Source organism: Podarcis melisellensis (assembly GCF_964234715.1).
Source record: "Podarcis melisellensis genome assembly, chromosome: 13".
In the NCBI taxonomy this organism is placed as follows: Eukaryota; Metazoa; Chordata; class Lepidosauria; order Squamata; family Lacertidae; genus Podarcis; species Podarcis melisellensis.
This window is the reverse complement of record NC_138545.1, coordinates 16,101,273-16,122,134: the sequence shown is the minus strand read 5'-3', so window position 1 is coordinate 16,122,134 and position 20,862 is coordinate 16,101,273. Positions and strand designations below refer to the sequence as shown.

Here is a 20,862-nt window from a genome sequence, read left to right as displayed (position 1 = left end):
CCAATCAACCCAGCCAGATGGGCGGGGCATAAATAATAAAGAAACAAATGTGTGTTTGTGTGCGCGCGCTCATAAAGCTTTCACCTGTTGAATGTCTGCCTGTCATGCGTCAAAAGCCTCTGACATGGGAGGAAAAGAGATTAAGCGGCGGGCCCGAGGCTTGCTCTGTCAGTCTATCAGAAAACTCAAGCGGAATATATGAAAGACTCGCGCCTTAGGTTTATAGAAAAGGGACGAGTGGTTGCCTGTGTGTCTGATTTCTGTGATGTTTACAAGAACAGACCAGCGCCTGGCTGCTCGCATGGCTTTCCTCTTTATTTCTTACAAACCTGCTCCGTCCCCCCAAGTCCCCCCAGCCCTATCTCTCGCTCCTGCAAGAGCCGTGTGCTGCAGAACCGCCAAGTGTCCCTATTTTCAAAGGACAGTCACGGATTTACAGGTTACTGATTTGATCCTGGAATGTCCCGCTTTTCCTTAGGATGTTTCTATTTTCATCGGAGAAATATTGGAGGGTATGGAGTTTTGCTACCCCCAAGCCAAGTATAAGTAACTAGGGAACCTTTAGAAGAAACCTAAAGGCAGCCCTGAATTAAGTCTTTCTTAAAGTTTAATGTTTTGTTATGTTTTTATATATGTTGGGAACCGCTCAGAGTGGCTGGGGCAACCTGGTCTGATGGCCGGGGTATAAATAATAACGTTGTTGTTATTGTTGTTGTTGTGCCCCTAATTTCATCAGAGAAATGTTGGAGGGTTTGTCTGCACAACTTGGCCCCTGGAAGCAGACGCAGCAAGGTGAGGTGGTACCTAGAGCGGAAAATTTCTTGTCAACAACCCCCCCATTGATTTTTTATTTATTATTATTATATTTGTCTGCATAAATGGTTTGACTTTATTTCATATTTTCTTACAAAGGAATGTGGATTCTGGGCCTCTGATAACAAGTAGGCGACTGTGGACGCATACTTAAATCTACAGGATGGATTGTGTTTGGGCTTGTGTTATTTTATTTATAGCAGGCAGGTACAACTCTCAAGAGACTGCGATCTACTCCCACTATAAAAAAAATCTGGCGGTGACAAAAGTTGTTCAGCTTTTTGGTGGGAGCCAGAGATACTGAGCTTTTTGGGGGGTGGGGGAGATCGCGGGGCCTCCGAGGAGGCTGCCTGCCGCCCTACAGCTACACCTGCCTTGCTCCACTACTGCTTGAGCGCCTACTGTAAGCAAATGTTTATAATGGGAGAAACCGTCTCTGCCCAGCTTGCTAAGAAAACAGACGGAGAAAAGCGCGAGAGCCTGGTGGGAGCGTTTCCACATCTTTTTGGAGCTTTCACTCAGGCCACGCCTCTCTCCTCCCGCTGCACCAATCCGAGTCCTACATCCCCGTCCCCCACCCCACCCCAGGCACCATGCCTGCCTGCTTTCAATTTTGCAGTTTCCGCGAAGCAAGGTCCATTTCTTGCTGGTACTGAAGGAGCGCCATGGCGAGGAGCGCGGAGGACCGCCTGCTGGACTGCCTGGAGAACTTGAACGAGGGCGAGTTGAGGAGGTTCAAGGCTAAGCTGAACAGGTTCCCCATCTCCAAGGGCTACGACAACATCCCCCGAGGGCGGCTGCAGAATGCGGATGCGCTGGACCTCAAAGATCTGCTCATCAGCTTCTACGCCGAGGAGTACGCCGTGCAGCTGACCGCCAAGGTGCTGAAAGCCATCAACTGCAAGGACCGCGCCGAGGAGCTCCTGGCCGCCACCGGGAAAAGTAAGGAGCGGCTGGGGAGGGAGCGCAGCGGCCAGGGTGATCTTGCGCCCCTGGCAGAAGCGTCCAGATTGCGCCCCCTAGCCACGGAGAAATTAGCTCTCTCCTCCCACCCTCCCCCTTCCACCCATTCAATTCCTTACGCATTTCACCTTGCAAGGAATTCTTTCACAGACAATCCAATATTTAATTTATTATTTCTTAGTACAAGGTTTCCGGGGGCTGCGAAGGACCCTCCAGCGCAGCCAGCAGGTAAAGCCCCTTCTTGCCTGGGGTCCACCCCTTTTCGACTCCCCTGAGCCCAGGAGAGCTCCCCTCCGCATACCCAACCCCCCGGGTGTTTCCTTTCCTGATCTAGCAGAGGAAGATTTTCCTCCGCCTTTGAAAGGGAGTTGCCGGCAGCTTCCCGGCCCCGCTTGATTCCTCTGAGCGGCCAATGAACCCACCCCCCTTATTCCTCCGCTCCCCTGAGGGCCCTGGGTCAGTCGGTTCCGCGGGACAGCCTCTCCAGCGCCCTTCTTGTCCTTCCTCCTCCAGGGCTCAGGATGCCTGGCAAGGGCCAGGGGAAGAAGGTGCCGCCGGCGCAGGCAGCCGGGACAGGACGCGCACCCCAGAGAGGACGCACAGCCCAGAGAGGACGAGCAGCCCCCCGAGGATCAGGCGCAGCCCAGAGAGGAAGCGCAGCCCCCCGAGGATCGGGCACAGCCCAGAGAGGACGCGCAGCCCCCCGAGGATCGGGCGCAGCCCAGAGAGGAGGCGCAGCCCCCCGAGGATCGGGCACAGCCCAGAGAGGACGCGCAGCCCCCCGAGGATCGGGCACAGCCCAGAGAGGACGCGCAGCCCCCCGAGGATCGGGCGCAGCCCAGAGTGGAGGCGCAGCCCCCGGAGGATCGCTCACAGCCCAGAGTGGAGGCGCAGCCCCCGGAGGACCGCTCACAGCCCAGAGTGCTTTCTGGATACCCATTTAGCTTTGGCCCTGGCAGCGGTGGATACTAAGGATCGTGAGGGGGGGGGTCTGGAGGGGAGCGAAACTTTTGCCTCGTCCCGAGTTCGGCGAGTTGCCGCGAAATGAGATACTCCGGTGGTTTAAAGCGGCAGTAGAGTAAAGGTGGTTGAGGTTCATTAGCGCTTTTGCTACATTTTGGGGAAGGGGGACGACTTACTTAGCAAAACTGGGGAGTGGGCTCTTCCACTGAAAGCCTCGTCTTGCCGCATAACTGCCCTTTTCGCTTCTCTCTCTATCTCATTTGGTAACTGAACCAGGAAAACCACAACACAATGGCAGGAAATTGCCTACGTCACACAGTTTCCTATGTAATTTTCTTAACCTGTCACCAAGCAATTACTGGCTAAACTGGCCTACTGCGCAATTGTTGTCGTCATTGTTTTATTGTTATTGCAATAACAACATAAGGGCTCAGAGTCCCTTCCAACTCTACAGTTCTAGGATTCTAGGATTTTTTTATTTTTAAAAAAATTCATCTTTATTGGTTTGTCATAAATTCTCAAAAATCTTTCTCATACATGTCAACATCCACAATAAGCAAATAAAATCTCAAAACATTCAACATTCAAAATGTGTACTTAAATAAAAAAAGGGAGGGGATCCTCTACATGCGGCTGTAGGGGCTACGGAGGGATCCCACCACCGTCCGAACTATGTATAGCACATGTGCGGCGTCGCTATATACAGTGCATGCTGCACATGCGCGCTGTGTAGCAATGCCCCACCCAAGGTGTCATGACGCCATCGTTCACCCCTGACTTTAGCACCTCCTGCTGGGAGCACCGTTGGGCAAGGACAAGACCCAAGAGTCGCCTTCTCCCCTGCTGCTCAGCGCCCCGGGGGGCTTGCAGAAGTCGGATCTGGGGAAGTTCAAAGGTGGATTCCACGTGCTCCCACTGCGGGGGGTGGGCGGGTTTGTCTGGCTTCCCAGCATGGGTGCAGCCAGGGGGGGCAGGGGAGCAGTGTAGGATGTGAAACACAAGAGCAGTCAAGTACAACATTCCTAGAGTGAACATGTTTACACATGGGGAGGAATGTTTGTCCAGCCAGCAGGTAAACTTCCTGTATCCTTCTGGGCTGGGACAGACTTCCTCTGCATGTGACTAGAGGTGGGTGTGGCCTCACCTGTGCAGGTAATGACAAAAGCACAGGGCACGGCAGCCATCTCTCTCTCTTTCACCGCATCGAAGAAACAACATCTACCAGGCCAAAGATGCCCTCTTGGCTTCCAACCAAGAGAGGACAAAGGGACTGTCTTCTTATGAGATAGATTCCAAGTGTATGTTACTTCATTAAGCTAAGTCTGCCTTCTGGGATCCGATTGTGAACAGAATGTGAGTAAACTCTTTTTATACTTTTGTAGAAGACTGTGTCGTGTCTTATCTTTTATGAGGGAATAAAGGGGGAAATACCAGAACAGTTATTATAGAGGCTTTAGCGAGCCTGAGCAAACGTATCCCGCTGCAAAGTTTAAAAATAAGGGGAATGTTACTCTGCTGAATTGTGGAACTTGTTAACACAAGTTGGATAAGGATATAATCAGACAATATATCCTCTCCCGCATCCCTGAACATTTCCACAAGTAGATGCCCCCCAATCAATACAAATCTGAAGTTCTGCCCCCCCCAGAATGTTCTGGGATGCAGGAGAGGATATATTGTTTGATTATAGCCTTTCAAACTTGTGTTAACAAGTTCCACACTTTTAGCAGAGTACCATTCCCCATTTTAAACTCACAGCGGATGTGTTTGCTCAGGCTCGCTAAAGCCTCCATAATAACTGTTCTGGTATTTCCGCCTTATTCCATCATAAAAGATAAGACACAACACAGTCTTCTATAAAAGTATAAAAAGAGTTTACTCACATTCTGATCCCAGAAGGCAGACTTAGCTTAGAAAAGTAACATACAGCCGGAAACTATCTCTCTCCTTATGAGATAGTCCTCCGTCCTCTCTTGGCTGGAGTCGCAAGCACAAGACACACACTTTTCTAATAAACAAAAAGCCTGTCTCTTTGTATGCGATTTCTGTATGTAAAGTATAAAACTGATCAATGAACTCTGTATTTGCATGCTCCGGCAACCGACCAATCAGAAGCTCAGGATTTTGACAGCTAGCCAATTGCAGTTACCGAACAGCGCCCCCTATCGGGCGGATTTCAGAGCCCGCAGAGCAGCTCTTGATACATTGTATCTAAGACTGTGCCAAAATGTTTCCTTTTAACCAAACAGCTCAGAAAAAGATACCTAGCTTTAGAAATTAATATAAAATCAGTACGTTGACCGATTCTTTCAATTCCAACATCATTTTAACCCTCGAGGAAAGGACTCTTTTTGCCTTTATCTCCCACCATGACCGCAGAAGCAGGAACTCATGAAAGCACCAGGAGTTGGGCATCCCGTCATCAGGGCCTGCGTCTCCCAAGCCTTCCTGGGGCCCTCAGGGGAAAGGGGAGGCCGCCTGCAAAACAACAAACGGGGCAATGGTGCAAAGACTCACTCGGTCTGAAACTTCTCTGGACACGGTCCACCCCAAGGCAACCACTTTCAAATCTCAACCATTTCATGGTGGCAGAAGCGGTGGCTGGCAATATAGGTTTCCTTGTGAATAAGCCTTCGGTTCAACCCGGTTGTTGTTGTTTCCTCCCTCCCCCCCCCCTTGAAGGCTCTCCTCCTGCCTTCTCCTCCTCCTGCACCTGCCCCTGAACCCACCTACACTTTAGCTACAATTCCCAGATATCAATCCCTCTTGCAAGGGTGAGCTGCACGGGGGGGGGGGGGGCAATCTGCTGCACACTGTGGTGTTCGCTGCAAGGGGAGCCCAATCCGCCTCATGCTGTGGTGTTGGCGGCAGGGTGGGTGATCCCCGCCCACTGCATTGGTGACAGCTGGGCAATCCCCCGTGCACTGCATCATCATCAGGGCGGGCGGGCAATCCGCCATGCATTTCAGCAGTGGGCCGAGCCCCCTGCAGTGTGCCTTTTTGTCACCCCTCTCAGGGATGGCACCCGGGGCTGCCTGCACCCCCACCCCTTCGTACGCCCCTGCCCTGAGGGCAAGGAAATGTAAAGACTGTTATTGTTCTTTTGGTGGTGGGTACTTAGGAGGTGTTGGGAAAGGTGTCTGGAAAAGTCAGCAAATGTTGAACTTGTGGGTCCTGTGGCCAGCATGACTAAGCCGCTTTTGGCGAACCAGAGCAGCACACGGAAACGCCGTTTACCTTCCTGCCAGAGCGGTACCTATTTATTTACTTGCACTTTGACGTGCTTTCGAGCCGCTAGGTTGGCAGGAGCAGGGACCAAGCAACGGGAGCTCACCCCGTCGCGGGGATTCAAACTGCCAGCCTTCTGATCGGCAAGCCCTAGGCTCTGTGGTTTAACCCACAGTAGTAATGATGTATAAGTGATGCTGGGTGAAATGTATTCTGGGGATTTGGGAAAAGTTTTAAAAGTCAATGTTGCCCCATGCTCGGGGTTCTTACTCTTGTGGGGACCTGTAGTGCAACAATAAAGATCTTGGTCTACTAACAGCTGTTTTGCTCTGGTTTTTGGCTGGAACTTCCTTACTTCCTGACCACACATACCCACGGCCTCAGTCCCGATGAGCTGGGCAGTTGAATAGCCTCTCAACCCAGAATTTTCCTTATCAGAAGGAAATCAGTGTGATTATTGGATAGATTTCTACCCAAAACTTTGCCTTCTCTTTCTTTTTCTATGGGGATAAAGCTGGCTTTACCTTAAAGCGCCTAATTGTTTCCCCCCCCTTAGTTGCTAGATTGCTTAGCATTTATAGTTGGAAAGAGGCCATGACTATAACATTGGAAAGTCCACCCAAGGGCAGGGCAGGGGAGCTAACTTGAATAAAATATTGGTAGGGGCGGGGGAAAGGTAAGCCCCGCCCTGCGTAATTGATCACATGATGTGGTGCATGTCAGAATCTGCGTTCAACCAAGCTGATAAAGCTCATCTTCCTCCGGCCGAGTCCTTCGGAATCGCCCTCTGACATGATTAACGACCTGAGCCTTTGATGAGGCTCAGGCACATTCCCATTCAGCAGAGAATCAAAGCAGCACGCGGAAGTGATGAGATTTATGGCTACATCGCTATGCTTTATTTCTTACTACGCAGACAGAAAACACATCCTCTCTCTGTGAGAGCAGAGAGCAACTGAAACAAAACAAAGGAACAGGAAACCAGTAACGTCACATCCGTCTCCCGTGAGACTTCCAACACCCTGGGCTGTCTCTGGAATGTAAACAGAGTCTTGTGACTCTAAGCAGCTGCACAGTGGCACAAACAGAAACTAACAGTGCATGCACACCATTTGAATGACACAGCCCATCAACTGTGTGGGGTGGGTGGGGTAAGGCTCATATATTTTATTGGGGGCTGCCAAAGGGACCTGGTCACCCAGAACTTCGCTCCTATAAGGCAGGGTGAAGTGTCTGCCTCAGGCAGCATGATCCACAGATACAGCAGATCCTGATGTAGATCTTTATTCTTTGTTCTTGATGTCAATCTTCACTCTTCCCTGATCAGTAGGAGAGGCATTTTGTAGTTCACCTCAGGCAGTGCCATAGGTGGGGGAGACTGACTAGCTAGCCAGGTTTTTTGCCCCAGGGGAAACCTCCAAAGGGACGCCATTGAAGCTCCCAAACTGTGTGTGTGTGTGCGCACGCGCGCAAATGCACATGGGAGTGTGCCAAACTGGGTCTTTGATCTGGGTGAAATAAAGCCTAGTTTCTTCAACCTCAGGTGCCAAAATGTCTTGAGAAAGATGATACAGAAAGACTATATATTGCAGGGTCTGAAAAGCTTGAGAGTACTCAGTGTGAGGGCTAATTTGATGGACTTTGCTGCCACCTCGTGAACTTTTGATATGGATATAAGAAACAACACTTTGAATTTCCTGGATCCCATCTGCACTGTATGTTTACAATGGCATCTGACCACTTTAAACTGTCATTGGTCCCCACAAAGAATCATGGGAAGTGTCATTTGTTATGGGTGCTGAGAGTTGTTAGGAGATCTCTGTTCCCCTCACAGAGCTATAATTCCCAAAGTTACCTGGGAAGTGGGATTTATTGTTAAACGACACTGGGAATTGTCATGAGATAATCCCATGCCAACAGGAATTTAACAAGGTTTGAACAAGCTATGCTGAATGCTGGTTTGAGGGAGAAAGTGAGATAGTATCACAAACTTCCTTGACAAACAAAGCAGGCTGTTACTGTAGTAGTTTTAAAGAAAGTATGGGAAACTGACTTGCAAGCAGTGATTGATGAAGAAAGATGCTATAAATGACGGTCCAAAAAAGGAATTAAAACAGTACTGGGAAATATTATGGAAACATCTCCTAAGGCATTTCACTGCTGCGATAGAAAACTGGCTCAATTTTCTCATTTGTCATCTAAAGTTAGTGCAAACTGTTGTTGGGGCTGCAATAGTAAATGTACACACTACCAGCTTTAGTGGGAATGCACATGTATTAAAGTCCAATGCTGTAAAGAAAAATATTGCATCGGAACCTGGAATGTAAGAACCATGAACCTGGGTAAGTTGGAGGTGGTCAAAAATGAGATGGCAAGAATAAATATTGACATCCTGGGCATCAGTGAACTAAAATGGATGGGAATGGGCGAATTCAGTTCGGATGACCATCACATCTACTACTGTGGGCAAGAAACCCGTAAAAGAAATGGAGTGGCCCTCATAGTCAACAAAAGAGTGGCGAAAGCTGTACTGGGATGCAATCTCAAAAATGATAGAATGATCTCGATACGAATCCAAGGCAGACCTTTTAACATCACAGTAATCCAAGTTTATGCACCAACTACTGGTGCTGAAGAAACTGAAATTGACCAATTCTATGAAGACTTACAACACCTTATAGAAGTGACACCAAAGAAGGATGTTCTTCTCATTATAGGGGATTGGAAAGTAGGGAGGCAAGAGATAAAAGGAACAACTGGCAAGTTTGGCCTTGGAGATCAAAACGAAGCAGGGCAAAGGCTAATAGAGTTCTGTCAAGAGAACAAGCTGATCATCACAAACACGCTTTTCCAACAACACAAGAGATGACTCTACACATGGACATCACCAGATGGGCAGCATCGAAATCAGATTGATTATATTCTCTGCAGCCAAAGATGGAGAAGCTCTATAAAAAGGTAAAGGTAAAGGTACCCCTGCCCATACGGGCCAGTCTTGACAGACTCTGGGGTTGTGCGCCCATCTCACTTAAGAGGCCAGGGGCCAGCGCTGTCCGGAGACACTTCCGGGTCACGTGGCCAGCGTGACATCGCTGCTCTGGCGAGCCAGAGCTGCACACGGAAACGCCGTTTACCTTCCCGCTGGTAAGCGGTCCCTATTTATCTACTTGCACCCGGGGGTGCTTTCGAACTGCTAGGTTGGCAGGCGCTGGGACCGAGCAGCGGGAGCGCACCCCGCCGCAGGGATTCGAACCGCCGACCTTTCGATCGGCAAGTCCTAGGCGCTGAGGCTTTAACCCACAGCGCCACCTGCGTCCCACGAGAAGCTCTATACAGTCAGCAAAAACAAGACCTGGAGCTGACTGTGGCTCAGATCATCAGCTTCTTATAGCAAAATTCAAGCTTAAACTGAAGAAAGTAGGAAAAACCACTGGGCCGGTAAGATAAAATCTAAGTCAAATCCCTTATGAATACACAGTGGAAGTGAGGAACAGGTTTAAGGATTTAGATTTGGTGGACAGAGTGCCTGAAGAACTATGGATGGAGGCTCGTAACATTGTACAGGAGGCAACAACGAAAACCATCCCAATGAAAAGGAAATGCAAGAAAGCAAAGTGGCTGTCCAACCAGGCTTTACAAATAGCGGAGGAGAGAAGGCAAGCAAAATGCGAGGGAGATAGTGAAAGATACAGGAAATTGAATGCAGATTTCCAAAGAATAGCAAGGAGAGACAAGAAGGCCTTCTTAAACGAGCAATGCAAACAAATAGAGGAAAACAACAGAATGGGAAGAAGCAGAGATCTGTTCAAGAAAATTGGAGATATGAAAGGAACATTTCGTACAAAGATTACCATAATAAAGGACAAAAGTGGTAAGTACCTAACCGAAGCAGAAGACATCAAGAAGAGGTGGCAAGAATACACAGAGGAATTATACCAGAAAGATATGGATGTCTCGTACACCCCAGGTAGTGTGGTTGCTGACCTTGAGCCAGACATCCTGGAAAGTGAAGTCAAATGGGCCTTAGAAAGCACTGCAAATAACAAGGCCAGTGGAATTGATGGTATTCCAGCTGAACTTTTTAAAATTTTAAAAGATGATGCTGTTAAGGTGCTACACTCAATATGCCAGCAAATTTGGAAAACTCAGCAGTGGCCAGAAGATTGGAGAAGATCAGTCTACATCCCAATCCCAAAGAAGGGCAATGCCAAAGAATGCTCCAACTACCGCACAATTGCACTCATTTCACACGCTAGCAAGGTTATGCTTAAAATTCTACAAGAAAGGCTCAAGCAGTATGTGGATCGAGAACTCCCAGAAGTGCAAGCTGGATTTAGAAGAGGCAGAGGAACCAGAGACCAAATTGCAAACATGCGCTGGATTATGGAGAAAGCTAGAGAGTTCCAGAAAGACATCTACTTCTGCTTCATTGACTATGCAAAAGCCTTTGACTGTGTCGACCACAGCAAACTATGGCAAGTTTTTAAAGAAATGGGAGTGCCTGATCACCACATCTGTCTCCTGAGAAATCTATGTGGGACAAGAAGCTACAGTTAGAACTGGATATGGAACAACTGATTGGTTCAAAATTGGAAAAGGAGTACGACAAGGCTGTATTTTGTCTCCCTGCTTATTTAATTTATATGCAGAATGCATCATGCGAAAGGCTGGGCTGGATGAATCCCAAGATGGAATTAAGATTGCCGGAAGAAATATCAACAACCTCAGATATGCAGATGACACAACCTTGATGGCAGAAAGTGAGGAGGAATTAAAGAACCTTTTAATAAGGGTGAAAGAGGAGAGCGCAAAATATGGTCTGAAGCTCAACATCAAAAAAACGAAGATCATGGCCACTGGTCCCATCACCTCCTGGCAAATAGAAGGGGAAGAAATGGAGGCAGTGAGAGATTTTACTTTCTTGGGCTCCATGATCACTGCAGATGGTGACAGCAGTCACGAAATTAAAAGACACCTGCTTCTTGGGAGAAGGGCAATGACAGGCCTAGACAGCATCTTGAGAAGTAGAGACGTCACCTGGCCAACAAAGGTCCGTATAGTTAAAGCCATGGTTTTCCCAGTAGTGATGTATGGAAGTGAGAGCTGGACCATAAAGAAGGCTGATCGCCGAAGAATTGATGCTTTTGAATTATGGTGCTGGAGGAGACTCTTGAGAGTCCCATGGACTGCAAGAAGATCAAACGCATCCATTCTTATGGAAATCAGCCCTGAGTGCTCACTGGAAGGACAGATCGTGAAGCTGAGGCTCCAGTACTTTGGCCACCTCATGAGAAGAGAAGACTCCCTGGAGAAGACACTGATGCTGGGAAAGATGGAGGGCACAAGGAGAAGGGGGCGACAGAGGATGAGATGGTTGGATAGTGTTTTCGAGGTTACCAGCATGAGTTTGACCAAACTGCGGGAGGTAGTGGAGGACAGAGGTGCCTGGCGTGCTCTGGTCCATGGGGTCACGAAGAGTTGGACACGACTAAACGACGAAACAACAACAACAACAAAACATGTATTAAGCCATTCTGAGCTAATGTTCATAACAAACTGGTTAAAACTGCATTGCTCTTGCATCTAAGCTATTTTTATTGTCGTTATTTGTAAGACCAAATTCTAATATTAAATTTAAAGAACTGCTAACTTTCTTATTCATTGTTACAAGACAGACAGTCGTTTGTAAGTGGAGAAGTCTGGGAAATCTAGATCTGCCTGCTAGGTTCAGGAATATTTGGACCAGGACTGAGGGCTCCCCAGCATAGAGTCAGGCTATCTAAAGAAGTTAAGGCGGACATGGGCATGTGGCTGCAATTCCTCGATAGGTACAACGGCATATCACTATGGCAGGATTCCATGTCCTTAACAGCCGATTTTCAAGTTCAATCAGACGCCGCTGGCTCGCTGGGCTTTGGGGTGTATTTCCGGGGGCAGTGGTGCGCCAAAAGGTGGCCCCCTGAGTGGCAGGGCCAGCCCATCACCCGGGACCTCACTTTCTTGGAATTTTTCCCCATCGTAGTAGCAGTACATCTTTGGTCTGATCAGTTCCGCAATCACAGGGTTTGCTTCAATACGGATAATCAAGCAGTGGTTGCGGTTCTCTCTAAACAGTCAGCCCGTTCCACCAGGGTTGGGAACCTTCTGCGAGCTTTCGTCCTTCTATGTTTAGAGCACAACATATACTTCTCTGCCAAATTTGTTCCCGGCATTAACAATGACATCGCGGATGCTTTGTCTCGCTTTCAGATGGAGCGCTTCCGCTTGTTAGCGCCGGATGCCGAGCAATCATCGATGCCTTTCCCGGAGCATCTCTGGAGCATTGGGAGCAAGAAGTGTTGAAAGGTTTAATCGGTGCCGTGGCCCCTTCCACAATGAGATCATACCAGAAGGCCTGGGTCGACTTCTTAAAATTCCGCAACAGCAGGCCCAGCTCGGGGCCTTATTCCATTCCCTCAACGAGGGAGGTTCTCCGCTACTTGGCTCACCTGAGGGATTTGGGAAGGGCCCCTAAAACCCTTAACATTCAGTCCGCAGGGATTTCATACTTTTGTAAGGCTCTATTTGCTAAAGACCCATGTTCAGCCTTTATCGTCCGTAAGACTCTTGAGGGCTGGCGTCGGCAGCACCCTCCCAGCTTAGACAGGAGGAGGCCCATAACGTTCAATGCTCTGACCCAGATTCACAGGAAGCTACGCTCTATATGCTGGTCAAAATATGAGGCGCGCCTGTTCTCTGCCGCCTATTCCATAGCATTCTTTGGCGCCCTGCGCATTGGGGAGCTAGTTTGTGAGCATTCTCAGAGAGGTTTACTATTAAGTGATCTGTCCCTGTCCGAGTCCGAGCTGATTGTCCAGGTGCGGAGTTCCAAGACGGACCAGCTCGGTAAGGGCGCTCTCTTACGGCTATCGGCCGTGCAGGGTAGCGGCCCCTGTCCAGTAAGAGACACGCGGCGCTTTCTTTATTTGAGACCCAAGGCCCCTGGCCCATTTCTTGTACATGCGGACGGGTCACTCTTGTCCAGACACCAGTTCACGCGCGTGCTGCGTGCGGCACTTGCTGCGTGTGGGTTTCCACCGGAGGAATTTTCAGCCCACTCCTTCCGCATCGGGGCCGCCACCACCGCAGTTCATTTAGGGCTGTCCACGGAGAGGATCAAGGACTTGGGGAGGTGGAAATCTGATGCATATAAAGCTTATGTTAGAAAGAACCTATGACTTGCCGGGGTAGTCCTGACCTTGCCTTTCCCTTTTATTTTCCTTTCAGAAGCCAAGAAAGTGCGCATCTGGTTGGTGGGCCACAGTATAGTTTACTGGGCCAAGAACCGTGCCGTGAGTTCCCGAATGGGGTATAATTTGAGCCTGCCTTCAAATATTGAGTTGACTTGGATCGCGCGTAGAGGGATGCGCTGGAGTGAATTCAAACCGACAGTCTTTGCGAGGGTTGCTGTTGAGGGGCCTCCCGACGCTCTGATAATCCAGCTGGGGGAAAATGACTTGGGATACCGCAAGGCTATTGATTTGAGGTGGAACATTTTCGATGATTTGGGGCATTTGAAGGCGGTTTACCCAAATATTACCATCTTGTGGTCCTCGTTGTTGGAGAGGAGGATTTGGAGGGATTGTGTGAGCCCCGCGGGAATCAACAAGGCTAGAAAGGTCTTGGAGCGGGCTGTGGAGCGTAGAGTGGCGGACCTGGGTGGGTGTGTCATAGGGCACCCTGGCATCCAGTTCAGCAATGAGGCCCTCTACAGATGGGATGGCGTGCATCTGTCAGATGCAGGAAACGACATGTGGTTGGGGGACATCAGTGCAGGGATTAGGGGTTGGTTGCGGATTTGAAGGTATTGGCGGCGAGCTTTGCTCGGGTGGCGGTTAGGCATTGGCATGGGGCAATGTTAGACAAATGGAGGGGGGAAGGAAGCACCATCACCTTCCCCCAATGTGAAGGGGTAGTCCGGTAGAGGACTCCGGGGGGCGTGGCCTTGTCCGAAGCCTTGTGAGGTAGGGCCCCCGGCACGCCCCCGAGCGGTGACGCCCGTGGGATCCTAGTTGGCGTACTTCAACAGGACTCCCGCATTTGTGTTCAACCCTTCCCGGTCACCATGCCGGGTAGTCGATAGGAGCCAATGCCCAAGGCCAATACCTTCAATTTCCGTAATCAATAAAGTTGTGGCCTTTTATGCCCATTAACCTTACATCATTGTGTCCGTGTCTTTATTTCACTGGGGGAGGTGACTTGCCACGCAAAGCCCTTTCCGCCCCTTCCAGCGGAGAGGGTGTTGCATGCAGGATCCTCCCACATTCGCGGGGCTTCCCTTGCCCCGCGAGATTTGGGGGAATCCCCGGGCGTGACTGCACCCAGCCCGCCAATCGGCGGGCGGGGGAGGCGTGGCCCGGGCTATTTAGGGCCAGGCACGCCCGGGGACCGCCCTCTTTTCCCCCCTCGCCCAGCTGAGGAGCGGTTTTCCCATCCCACCCACCCTTAGATTAGGCAGGCTTGGTGTTGCTATGGACTTCGGTTGGTCGCCGCAAGGGGCCTGGTAGGAATTTTTCCAAGTTGGCGCAATTTCCGGCCTTTTGGTTTTTTCGCCTACCTCGTAGCAATCGTCACAACTTTCTCGGTATTGGCGGTTAGGCATTGGCATGGGGCAATGTTAGACAAATGGAGGGGGGGAGGAAGCGCCATCACCTTCCCCCAATGTGAAGGGGTAGTCCGGTAGAGGACTCCGGGGGGCGTGGCCTTGTCCGAAGCCTTGTGAGGTAGGGCCCCCGGCACGCCCCCGAGCGGTGACGCCCGTGGGATCCTAGTTGGCGTACTTCAACAGGACTCCCGCGGTTGTGTTCAACCCTTCCCGGTCACCATGCCGGGTAGTCGATAGGAGCCAATGCCTAAGGCCAATACCTTCAATTTCCGTAATCAATAAAGTTGTGGCCTTTTATGCCCATTAACCTTACATCATTGTGTCCATGTCTTTATTTCACTGGGGGAGGTGACTTGCCACGCAACTTCTTATTCATTGTTACAAGACAGACAGTAGTTTGTAAGTGGAGAAGTCTGGGAAATCTAGATCTGCCTGCTAGGTTCAGGAATATTTGGACCATTACAATTTCAGAGAAAATTTGTTGGCCTCTGTCTGCCTTGAGAGACAATGGAGTGAACTTCCAGGACACTTTTGCAGGGTAAAGAAAACCACAGACCTTTTTCGCCACCTTGTAGAACTTTATTTTATGTGCATCAGGCAGCAATTTGCAGATACGTTTATTAATAGCTGGTACAAAAATTTGGAATTCAAAACTGTAATGCTCTTGGTTCAGGACATTATGTGAATGTGTGTTTTGTTTGTATACAATCTGTGGCACTCCAGTGTTGGAAATAGTTATTTTTGTTTCTTTGCTGTATGCTTTCTTAATCTTTAATGAAGTGCCAAAAAAAAAAAATGCTACGGGGTCAGCAGTGCAGGTTCAATGTACAGTTATACCTCGTTTTGCATTAGGTTCATGTTGCGTCTTTTCGGCTTGCAAACGTGGCAAACCCAGAAGTGTTTTCGTCGAGCATGCGTTTTGGGGGAGCCAGATTTTGGGGGAGCTAGAGTTATTGAGCTTTTTTTTTTGGCGGGGGGAGATCACGGGGCCTCCGAGGAGGCTGCCTGCCGCCCTACAGCTACACCTGCCTTGCTCCACTACTGCTTGAGCGCCTTTTATGGGAGAAACCGTCTCTGCCCAGCTTGCTAAGTAAAGACAGACAGAGAAAAGCGCGAGAGCCTCGGGGGAGCGTTTCCGCCACTTTTTGTCGCTTTCACTCAGGCCACGCATCTCTCCTCCCGCTGCACCAATCCGAGTCCTACATCCCCGTCCCCCACCCCACCCCAGGCACCAAGCCTGCTTTCAATTTTGCAGTTTCCGCGAAGCAAGGTTCGTTTCTTGCAGACACTTGAAGGTGCGCCATGGCGAGGAGCGCGCGGGACTGCCTGCTGACGTGCCTGGAGAACTTGAGCGAGGGCGAGTTGAGGAGGTTCAAGGCCAAGCTGAACGAGTTCCCCGTGCGCCAGGGCTACTCCAACATCCCCCGAGGGAAGTTGCAGAAGGCGGAGACGCTGGAGCTGACGAACATGCTGGTCAGCTTCTACACCGAGAAGTACGCCGTGCAGCTGACCGCCAAGGTGCTGAAAGCCATCAACTGCAAGGACCGCGCCGAGGAGCTCCTGATCGCCACCGGGAACAGTAAGGAGCGGCTGGGGAGGGAGCGCAGCGGCCAGAGCCGTAGCTAGGGCATCTTGCGCCCCTGGTAGATGCGTCCAAAACTGCGTCCCCTAGCCACGGAGAAATTAGCGCCTCTTTCCGCCTCTCCTCCAACCCCTCTACTCTCCACCCATTCAGTTCCTCAGGCACTTCACCTTGTAATGAATTCCTTCCCAGACAATCCAATACTGTATTTAAAATATTATTTCTTAATAAAAGGTTTATGGGCGCTGCAAAGGACCCTCCAGCGCAGCCAGCAGGTAGAGGCCCTTCCTGCCTGGTGCCCGCTCCCTTTCGACTCCCCTGAGCCCGGCAGAGCCCTCCTTCACCCCACCCCCAAAGCCCATTAAGAGCGCGGCCAACTTTCGTTTCATCTGTTTTTAAAAGGGCGTTGCCGGCAGCTTCCTCTGAGCGGCCAAGGCCACCCGGTTCGGGGCAGCCGTAGGCGGATCTTCCTCCGCTCCCCTGAGGGCCCTGGGTCAGTCGGTTCCGCGGCACAGCTGCTCCGCTCATGGCCATCCTCCAGCGCCCTTCTTGTTCTTCCTCCTCCAGGGCTCAGGATGCCTTGCAAAGGCCAGGGGAAGAAGGTGCCGCGGGCGCAGCCAGCCGGTAGAGGACGCGCAGCCCAGAGAAGACTCGCAGCCCCCCGAGGATCACTCGCAGCCCAGAGAGGAGGCGCAGCCACCCCAGGATCGCTCGCAGCCCAGAGAGGACGCGCAGCCACCCGAGGATCGCTCGCAGCCCAGAGAGGACGCGCGGCCACCCGAGGATCGCTCGCAGCCCAGAGAGGACGGGCAGCCACCCGAGGATCGCTCGCAGCCCAGAGAGGACGCGCAGCCCACCGAGGATCGCTCACAGCCCAGAGAGGACGCGCAGCCACCCGAGGATCGCGCGCATGCCCCCCAGGATCGTTCGCAGCCCAGATAGGATTATGGGAGCATCTGGGCGAGGGGGCCGCGAATCAGCCCGAGTACCGGGAGGTGCTGGCCGCATCCGCAGAGCAGGAAGCGGTGCTGGGAGTGGAGCTGCTCCGCCAGGATGCCGATTGCGCGCCCCCCTGGCCTGCGCCCTGGCCGTTGACTTCCTCGCAACCCTCAACCAGCGGCTTATCTCATCTCGCCCTGGCGGCGGCGGATGCTAAGAATCGCGAAGATGGGTCTGGAGGGCGCGAAGCCCAGAGAGGATGTGCAGCCCCCAGAGGTCCGCGCGCAGCCCAGAGAGGACGGGCAGCCACCCGAGGATCGCTCGCAGCCCACAGAGGACGCGCATCCTACCGAGGATCGCTCACAGCCCAGAGAGGACGCGCAGCCACCCGAGGATCGCTCGTAGGCCAGAGAGGACGCGCAGCCCAGAGAGGACGCGCAGCCACCCGAGGATCGCGCGCAGCCCAGAGAGTATTATGGGAGCATCTGAGCGACGGGACCGCGAATCAGCCCGAGTACCGGGAGGTGCTGGCCGCATCCGCAGAGCAGGAAGCGGTGCTGGGAGTGGAGCTGCTCCGCCAGGAGGCCGATTGCGCGCCCCCCTGGCCTGCGCCCTGGCCGTTGACTTCCTCGCAACCCTCAACCAGCGGCTTATCTCATCTCGCCCTGGCGGCGGCGGATGCTAAGAATCGCGAAGATGGGTCTGGAGGGCGCGAAGCCCAGAGAGGATGTGCAGCCCCCAGAGGTCCGCGCGCAGCACACAGAGGACGCGCAGCCACCCGAGGATCGCTCGCAGCCCAGAGAGGACGCGCAGCCACCCGAGGATCGCTCGCAGCCCAGAGAGGACGCGCAGCCACCCGAGGATCGCTCGCAGCCCAGAGAGGACGCGCAACCTACCGAGGATCGCTCGCAGCCCAGAGAGGACGCGCAGCCACCCGAGGATCGCTCGTAGCCCAGAGAGGACGCGCAGCCACCCGAGGATCGCGCGCATCCCCCCCAGGATCGTTTGCAGCCCAGAGAGGATTATGGGACCATCTGGGCGACGGGGCCGCGAATCAGCCCGAGTACCGGGAGGTGCTGGCCGCATCCGCAGAGCAGGAAGCGGTGCTGGGAGTGGAGCTGCTCCGCCAGGAGGCCGATTGCGCGCCCCCCTGGCCTGCGCCCTGGCCGTTGACTTCCTCGCAACCCTCAACCAGCGGCTTATCTCATCTCGCCCTGGCGGCGGCGGATGCTAAGAATCACGAAGATGGGTCTGGAGGGCACGAAGCCCAGAGAGGATGTGCAGCCTCCAGAGGTCCGCGCGCAGCCCAGAGAGGACGCGCAGCCACCCGAGGATCGCTCGCAGCCCAGAAAGGATGCTGGGAGTTTCTGGGCGACATGGCTGCGTGGAAACAGCGGCGTGACGAGGCGTCCGGGTCTCTGGTCCACAGTAACCAGCAGCTGCAGGCGCAGAACCAGCCCGAGTACCGGGAGGTGCTGGCCGCACCCGCAAAGCAGGAAGCGGGGCTGGGAGTGGAGCTGCTCCGCCGGGAGGCCGATTGTGCGCCTCCCTCTTCTGTCGGTTGCCACCCTCAACCAGCGCTTGTCTCATCTCGCCCTGACGCGGCGGATGCTAAGGATCGCGAAGGTGGGAAACTTTTGCCTTGCCCCGAGTTCGGCGGGTTTGCAGCCAGATGACATAAGCCGCTGGTTGAAAGAGGCGGTAGAATAAAGGTGGTTGAGGTTCATCAGCGCTTTTGCTACATTTTGGGGGAGCGGGGGTCTTAGCAAAATTGGGGTTTTTTTTCGTTTTTTTTCTCTTCCACCAAAGCCTCATCCTGCTGCATAACTGCCATTTACGCTTCTCTCTCCATCTCGCTTTGTAACCGAACCAGGAAACCACAGTTTCCTATGTAAGTTTTTTAACCTATCACCAAGCAGTTACTGCTAAACAGACCTGCTGCACAATTGTTGTTGTCGCTGTTTTATTGTTATTGCAGTAACAACATAAGGCCCCGGGGTCCCTTCCAACTACAACTCTAGGATTCTAGGATATCTTTTTTTCTTCTTCTTTTAAAATTCATCTTTATTGGTTTTTCATAAATTCTCTTTCTCATACATGTCAACATCCACAACAAGCAAATGAAATCTCAAAACATTCAACATGTGTACTTAAATAAAAAGGAGGGGGGAGAGAAAATTGAGTTGTTTGTCTACTTATTCTGTTGTTACTCTATCAGCATTTAGCTTCCCTCCACCCCAGACTTGGATACTTAGTTTTCTACTTTATACGCATTCCCAATTATATCATCTGTTTACCATAGTTTCCACTGTTTCCACTAGTCTTTACAGAATTGGTCTAGTCCAGTCAAAAATTTTAAATCTCTGCAGTGATCTGTCAAATATTTTTTTGTATTTACTCCAATTGTTGTTAAATTTTTGGTACTCTTGGTCTCCTAACTGCCCTGTCAGCTTATCCATCTCTGCCTATTCCATCAACTTCATTTGCCAGTCCCTGCCGGCGCCTGGGGAAATTCGAACACTCGTTCCCCTAAGCATGGTGATATCACCCCCCCTTGTTTCTCAGCAATGCTATTTTTACCCCACTTCTGTTGTTACTTGTTAATTTAAAAATAATTTCATTTAAAATCTGATTCAAATTTAGAGACACACAAACACACACTTCATTTATTTTTAAATTGTCCCATTTCTTTAAAATTGTCCCATTTCTTCACCCTGCTCATCGTTGCAGAGAAAGATGGTGAAATGTGTGTTGTCACCTGGTACTCAGCAAAAAGATATGCTCTCCTCCCAATCAGGAAAAACTGATGCTAAGTGATCTGCCCTAATTGTGGTCTGTGGTGAGCCTGTGCTAAGCCCCTCTAGTGGAGATCATAGAGTCATAGAATGACAAGGCAGGTGGGAGGGACTGTGTGACTTTCCCATGTTTGCTAATATGATTTTTGCTGAGGAAGTTATGGTTTTGACAGAATCCGCACACTTTTAGTGACTTTTGCTGAAAATCCAAGCGGTTAAAGCATATAGTGGCAAATTAATTAACTTATCGTTTATTGTCCTTTAACATACATCAGGTAGACTCACTAAGTGAGCCATTTCTGCTGCCCTGATCTCTCCAATCTATCTGTTAATCCCTATTGTGAATACCATTCCCTGCTCACACCTCCCAGCTCCTTTCAAAGGAATATAGTTTTTTGTCATGGCAGCAGGTGATCTTGTAAATTGTTTTGAGGGTTTTTCAAAACTCCCATCAGCCCCAGCCAGCAAGGCCAGTGATCGGGGGTGATGGGAATTCTAGGGCAGAGTTACAATACGTTTTATGAACTAAAATAAAGTTTTGAATACACAGCTTTTGATGCAAATAACTCTGCTACAAGGAACCACCTTTGCCTCTCCTTCTTGTCATTCCTATTTGTCATTTCATTTTATCAGACTGTTCTTGTCAATATTCCCTAAGATGTGCCGACGCAATGTGAATTTTTATGAAACTGGGGGGGGACGGGACGGACCATGCTTCATCAACTCAGGACTTTGTTACATATAAAAAGAATATGGAAAAGGAATGTTTGTGAAGTGATGTTCTATGTGCCTTACAGATGGATTTTAATAAATGTGACCTTCCCAATTCCAAGTTTGCTGTGTCTTCATTGGGTGAGAAGGTTGTGTGGCGTGGGGTTCAGCAACCCAGGAATGTCCTTGGAGATCAGTTCTGAGAAATTCTGGACAGGCGGTTC

At 50.9% G+C, this 20,862-nt stretch overlaps 3 protein-coding genes across 3 annotated transcripts in view; all 3 read left to right on the top strand.

Annotated features, from left to right (window-relative positions):
* Positions 1–80: 80 nt before the first annotated feature.
* On the top strand, positions 81–3,329 carry LOC309353995 (uncharacterized protein). The gene is made up of 3 exons (XM_081883681.1): positions 81–439; positions 1,433–1,755; positions 2,290–3,329. The coding sequence occupies exons 2-3, from the start codon at positions 1,479–1,481 to the stop codon at positions 2,718–2,720; spliced, it is 708 nt and encodes a 235-aa protein (XP_081739807.1). The 5' UTR covers positions 81–439; positions 1,433–1,478; the 3' UTR covers positions 2,721–3,329.
* Positions 3,330–4,075: 746 nt separating this feature from the next.
* Positions 4,076–20,862, top strand: part of LOC309354025 (apoptosis-associated speck-like protein containing a CARD) — a 25,614-nt gene continuing 8,827 nt past the window's right edge. The window contains exon 1 of the mRNA XM_081883724.1: positions 4,076–4,092. The gene's annotated coding sequence lies outside the window, so the exon portion shown is untranslated. The remainder of the gene's footprint in view (positions 4,093–20,862) is intronic.
* LOC309356048 (uncharacterized protein) overlaps positions 15,894–20,862 on the top strand; it is a 17,680-nt gene continuing 12,711 nt past the window's right edge. The window contains exons 1-2 of the mRNA XM_081887230.1: positions 15,894–16,190; positions 16,761–18,792. Of these exons, the coding sequence (XP_081743356.1) occupies positions 15,914–16,190; positions 16,761–18,792 (2,309 nt within the window). The 5' untranslated portion in view covers positions 15,894–15,913. The remainder of the gene's footprint in view (positions 16,191–16,760; positions 18,793–20,862) is intronic.

Excerpts from the sequence above, each read along its gene's own strand:
- LOC309353995 (XM_081883681.1), top strand. The coding sequence starts at position 1,479 with ATGGCGAGGAGCGCGGAGGACCGCCTGCTGGACTGCCTGGAGAACTTG. Across the intron at positions 1,756-2,289 it reads CCTGGCCGCCACCGGGAAAA|GGCTCAGGATGCCTGGCAAG; the intron begins GTAAGGAGCGGC and ends TTCCTCCTCCAG.